This window comes from Nematolebias whitei, chromosome 11 (assembly GCF_014905685.2).
Source record: "Nematolebias whitei isolate Nwh7 chromosome 11, NemWhi1, whole genome shotgun sequence".
NCBI classification, from domain to species: Eukaryota; Metazoa; Chordata; class Actinopteri; order Cyprinodontiformes; family Rivulidae; genus Nematolebias; species Nematolebias whitei.
Genome location: NC_056508.1, coordinates 35,462,159 through 35,468,376, shown reverse-complemented (window position 1 = coordinate 35,468,376; position 6,218 = coordinate 35,462,159). Strand labels below are relative to the sequence as shown.

At 38.1% G+C, this 6,218-nt stretch overlaps 1 protein-coding gene across 1 annotated transcript in view; it reads left to right on the top strand.

The window, feature by feature from the left end:
- LOC119417058 (N-terminal EF-hand calcium-binding protein 1) overlaps positions 1 to 6,218 on the top strand; it is a 23,059-nt gene that overhangs the window by 4,698 nt on the left and 12,143 nt on the right. The window contains exons 2-3 of the mRNA XM_037684263.1: positions 755 to 779; positions 5,149 to 5,257. Of these exons, the coding sequence (XP_037540191.1) occupies positions 755 to 779; positions 5,149 to 5,257 (134 nt within the window). The remainder of the gene's footprint in view (positions 1 to 754; positions 780 to 5,148; positions 5,258 to 6,218) is intronic.

Sequence of the window (6,218 nt, the reverse complement as noted above, 5' to 3'; positions counted from 1 at the left end):
ATATATATATATATATATTTTTTTTTTTCCTAGTGTGCACATAGTTTTGAAGTACTTTGTATATTTAGTATACAGTATTTGAAGTTTGAAGCAGGGAGGAGTTTAAAAGCTGGATGCAAACAGAACGAAGTTGAGCCTTCAGACTGATGTGTTTGAAGAGGAGCAACTTTCTGAAACTTTGATGATACCATCAAGGATCCAACCACTGGTCTGTCGGCCCACATCCAGTGATCGAGCAGCAAGAACAAGCTACAACTAAACATCCTCTTTAAACTCACACACATTATTAGATTTGAAATCTAAAGATTTAAGCGATCGCTTTCTGGTCATGTTCACTGCCTGGATTAATAAAGGTATGTCACTTCCTGCTTGTGAGGGTTAATCACATATGTTAGAAAATATCTTAATCCAGGATGAAGTGCCCCAGTTAGACAAGAAAACAGAAAATCTTAAATTTAAATCTTCTCTCAGGGAAGCATAAAAGTCAAATTTTCATTTCCATAAGTGTCTCAAATATGACAGAGATGGGGATTTTACAGCTGCTCTTTAATCCCTCTCTGTGCATAAAGAAAGAGAAACATCTATGTTAACTAATTACACAACTTTCTGAATGATATAAAAAAATCTACATGTGCCCCCAGTTTACAGGCTGAATTCTCCATTTACTGCACACTCTTAATTTCTTCAAACTTATTTTATGGCAGATCGAAACACTTAAACCTGATTTTTCCTTTTCTTTCTGTGCTTGTTGCAGATTTTCCGCCGGGCAGACAAAAATGGTGAGTATGCCAAATACACGACAGAAAAGTACTCCTCAAATTGTTTCAAGAAAATAAAAATGACTCAGAAGGGAGTGCTGTGATCTCAAAGGAACCTTTTCTATTCTTTTCTGGATTCTTTGTGAGAGTCAAGGCACATAAATATACAAGGTCAGGTGCAGTTGCATGGTTTCTTTTTTTTTTTTTTTGGTATTGTGATGTGTCAGGATTTGACAGGATGGACCTCTACAGCTCACCCTGCAGGCATTGCTCATCCTGGTGCACTGCCAAGAGCAATGCACTGCTCAGGCAATTGATAGGAGGCAGGTGAAGACATACAGAAACACTTTTCAGGGACAGCGTGCACACAAACACCCCATAATTATTGCTTTGTGCTTTGCAATCTTAGGTCTCTGGTGCATTTTTAATCTTAAATGCTTGAAATCCATCTAAGACTTAAATTAAGATGCCATTCTTTTTCTGAATCTGTTTCAAGAAATCTCTCCCTTCTTAACGTCCCCGAGGACAACAGGGCAAACTCAGCTCTGCGTGAAAAACACCACGTTTTCTGCTCGATTTCTTATTCATGCTCTGCACCCACGTGGAATGGGATGTAAAACGCAAAAAAAAAAAGGGCGAGTGATTAATGCTTGTGGAGCATCTACAATCTGTGAGCGCGTTCCTCCGGAGGCTGCTGAATGTGTTGCATAAGAGTGAGATTAATGTGCTGCAATGAGCAGGGGTTGTCTGGAGCGCCTCGTTGGCAGATACTGAGCTGGAGAACCCAGTTTGTGAATTATAAATGGGAAAATCAAAAGAAAAAAAAATAAACCTTTTATCTCTGTTGGGGCTTTTGTTCAAAATCTATATCAGATAAAAAGAGGTTGTATGGGTTTCAGTTCTTTTCTCTCCCAAACTTTATAAACTAGCAGGATAGTGCAGAGCTGCACAACAGAACCATTTGTGAAGTGAAGCAATTGATTGAATCTGTGTCCAGAGTGTTGCATGTCTACAAAGCCTTCCTTCAGCTCAAACAAGCTTTTTTAAAAAAAATTACCAGAATAAAGGAAAAAAAAAAGCACAACTGCACTGCGTGTCTGTGCTTGTTATCTTCAGTTTGCAGCAGAGTTTTGCATCCAAGAAACTGCCTCCTTAGCAGCGGCTGTGCCGTGTACGCTGCCATAACACGCCTGGAGTACAATGCATTTATATTGTAATGACTATGTAATGGCTAACAAACCAATGAACCCCTCTAAGCTGCTGTAATAAGGTTTTTAAAGCCAAAATGAACTTTATAAGTGCATTGTTGTGTAATGTACACTCCAAGGGTTCATTTAATGTTCCTTTCGCTTTTTTCTCAAAGCTCTACACAAAGAAGTAACAAGATGAAAAGTGTGATATGATTATCTCATTTGACAGCGCAGCTCTGATTTGACATGCAGAAACAATAACAAGCCTGCAACATGCAGACAAGTCAGAAGCAGGGCTTTGAAGTTAAAGGACTCTATAAAGCTCCAGAGATTTAATAATAAGAAGGGATGCACAATATTATTGGTAAGGTATCAGTATCGGCCCATATATACATACATACACATCTATATACATACATATACATCTCTCTCTCTCTCATCTATCTATCTATCTATCTATCTATCTATCTATCTATCTATCTATCTATTCTCATATGGGATATCAGCCAAAAATTAAATATTGTTCATCCCTAATAATAAAAGATGCATGTTTCACTCATACTAGCAGTATCCTTTTTTGTAGTGACTTAAAAATTGCTTAAACTGGCCTTTTCTATTAGTTTTGGTCTATCTTTAAAGATTAGTGGAAACTACGAGGTGCAGGTTGCAGACCCTGCTCTATACAGTCAACATGCAAAATACAGTTTCATTGCGGATGAAGCTGAATGTAAAGATTTACTGTTTAAATGAGCGTCAATGTTATTACAATCACAGCAAAATACTGTAACTTATAACACATCTGCAAATTGTTTTAATAGAGTTTTGTCTGTACTTGGTGCCCAAACTTGAAATTTTATTTTTACCACTTTTAAAGTAAATACTGTAAATTTCAGGCTTTATTTAATTTTAAGCCATTTAAAATGTGTACTTATTCAGATAAAAGAGATGCATACTAATTTTACATTGAAATTTCTGACTCATGTGCTTTGTTGGAGCAGGATGTGAAAAGAGGGGTTTTCATTTTTCATCATTAAAAACAAAACAGCAACAAAAGTCTAAAACGTAGATGAACATGTTACTGCAGGAGAGATGCTGTTGGTTTCTCCTTCTCATATTCTCCTCAGTTCTGCTGCTGCGGTTCATAAGTTATTAGTCCTGCCTCGATCACAGCTTTGAGGTTTCCCACAGGGAGAGTTCTCATTTAGGACACAGTCTGAGCCTCAGCGTAACTCAAGGTGCTGTGAGAAACGGTAATCTGTTGACATTAACAGTTTAGATTTCCCGAAAGAGGTGTTGTTTAGTCATCACAGACTCGGGATTTGCTGCAAGCATTTTTTTTAATGAGATTTCTCTGTCTGCCAGGTGAAGCCAGATGACACTGACCAGCTCCGTTCCAATTTCACTAATCATATTAATGGAGGGAGGAGTGGGAAAGGTTGGATTAAAGCGTAGATTTATTAACGTGCTTATTACCTACGCAAAGTCTGCACAATGAACAGCTTTTCCATTTGACTGCCAGTACAACCAGTGGAAGTTTTGCTAAAACTTGAGAAATGTTTTGCAGGTCTAATCTGCATTTATATATGAAGGCAAATAAATAATTTTCACATTATCACTCTTTTATTTTTTACACTTTTAGGCATTCTTGAGACAGATTTCAAGTTTTTAAATGTGAATTTTTTGCTATTTTGCTCAATCAACAGCTAACTGTAGGTTAAAACGTTTGTTGACAAACTACCGTAATTTCTGCCATACACGTTGCACTGCCGTATAGGTTGCATCAGTCCAAATATGTCTAATAAAATGAAAAAAAAAAAAAACATAAATAAGTTGCTTCACCATGGGAGTCTGCACAAAAGGACTTTAACACGAATTTAACAAGATTAACACTTAAAAACAATTATTTGTTTGCTCGAAATTATAGCAAAGGTGTGTCTCAGTTGAACTTTTCCTTAATAAATGCACTTTAATGGTCAAATCAGCTGCATTTTGCTGCACCGCCCAGGCGAAATGCAGCTGATTTGACATTTGCTCCAGGAGTTCCGGAGCGAGACGAAGGTGGCCATGTATGGCAAGCCAAGTGTCTCATTAATATCCACTTTTACCTATTAATGGAACACTTGGCTTGCCATATTACTCAAGGGCCCTCTAACTGCTGAAAATGGTAGTGTTCAATATTTTCCATGTCAGAATGAATGAAATCGTCAGATCTCAGCTAAAAATTGGTTTATAAATATGGGGAAAAACATAAATAAGTAACTTTGTCGTATAAGTCGCAGGGCATGCAAATTTATGCAAAAAGGTGCAACTAATACGGCGAAAAGTACGGTAATTAAAAAGATTGTTGTGCAGTTTCTTTCTAACTATGCATTTTGAAAATAAGTTTTTTTTAATGCTCTAGTTAACTGTAGGTCATTAAAAATGTAATACAGTCACTGTAATTTGCCTTTGTGATGAGGCTAAAAGGATAAGTACAAGAGAAGCAAAGTAATCTTCAGTGGTTCTTTAATTATTTCTTTAATTAGATATTCTTTTAGTTCTGCATTTAAAGAATAGCAGAGTCTAGTCTCCTTTAGCGTGTGAGACCAGTTCTGAGTTTCGCCTGAAGCGGTATTTTCCCACTGCATCCAAGAAACCGTGAAGTCTTGTGCAACATGCCATCTGAGCGGCGTTGTGTTTTGCGTGTAATCGAGTGTGAATCCAAACCAACGCAGCTCTGATGGAATCAGATGATGAGTCAGAGGCGCACCAGATTGTGTTTACTCCTACATCATGTGGAACTAGGTTTGACTGGGAAGTTTGGGAGGGAAACTACGTTTCTCTATCCTCAGGAAACTCGGCTTCTGCCTAACTCTCTGACTTAATTGTGTCCTGGTACATCCATCACTTGGGACTTCTTAACAAGTCAGAATGGATTTCACTAACATGATATGAGTAGCAGAGAAATGTGTCTCAGAAAGTATAGCAGCTGGAAGCTGGTGAGAGCTCATTAAAAAGTTAGTTTGCTTATTAGAGAAGCTCATTGAAATAAAACAGTTTTCGCTAGCATCAGAACCTCTAAGTCATCACTCCAATTCAATTAGTTTATGATGCTATTTGCCCTTTTTCATTATTTAGAAGAAAACACAGTGACCTGTAAGGGCCATGAAACATTTGCGGTTTCTGTGAGGTGTAACTTTCTCTGGTTGGTCTCCTTTCAGATGACGGGAAGCTCTCCTTGGAGGAGTTCCAGTCCTACTTCACTGATGGTGTCCTCACAGAGGAGCAGATGCAGGAGCTCTATTACTCCATCGACCGGCAGCAGACAGAGTGAGCTCATCGTACTTTTAGGATAGCCTCCAGTTCTGCTGCCTTCTGCATCCCCTGCTGCTCTCCTGAAACAGTTTAATACCTCCCTTCAATGAAAAATACCCACAGAGCGCCTTCATTCTAGCTCCAGAGCCAGGGTGTTTGCAGCAGTCTGCTGAGTAATGAGTTACTTAACTGCCTGAGCTGCCCTGATGCTGCTCAATAATCCAGCTGGATAAATCTAACAAGGCTAAGTCAGGTCCTCTGGACGGAGCCTTCTTTGTTGAAACGTTTCGTCTTGTATCGCTGCTGCAGCGCCTCAGACTGAAAAAAGACTTTTTGATAAAACATGAGAAGTTTCAACAAAGAAGAATCTGTCCAGAGGACTTGACTTAACCTTGTTAAACTGCCTGAGCTCTTGCAAATGAATAATCACTAAAATAATTGATTAGTAAATGAATGTAGAGTAACAGCAGTGTTTTTTTCCTGTTATCTGCAGTTGGATATCACAGGATTTTAACCAACCAGAAGAAGTTTCATTTTGTTTTTAGATTACAGATAATAAACTAGTACGTGCTTCAAACTGCTTTTTGTCAAAGTCTTGGTAAGAATTAAAGACTAAAGCAAAGAAACGTCTCAAAAACGCCCAATATACAAAATAAGATATACTATATACAGTAGTCCCTTACTACTTTGTGGTTAGACTTTCATGGACTCGCTCTTCCGCAGTTTGTCAACATAAGATTGGACATGACACACAACTGGCTGATTGATGGATGAGCCACAAGATCGGCATGGATTTTTTTAATGTAAAATAAATTATTTTAAATTATTTAGCACCTGCTGCACCAGTGTGCAGCCCACAGTTACTGGGAGAACTCCCTCCTGCAGCGTGTCATGATCTCCGCTCTGCAAAAGAGAAGTATAAATATATCTATCTATCTATCTATCTATCTATCTATCTATCTATCTATCTATCTAT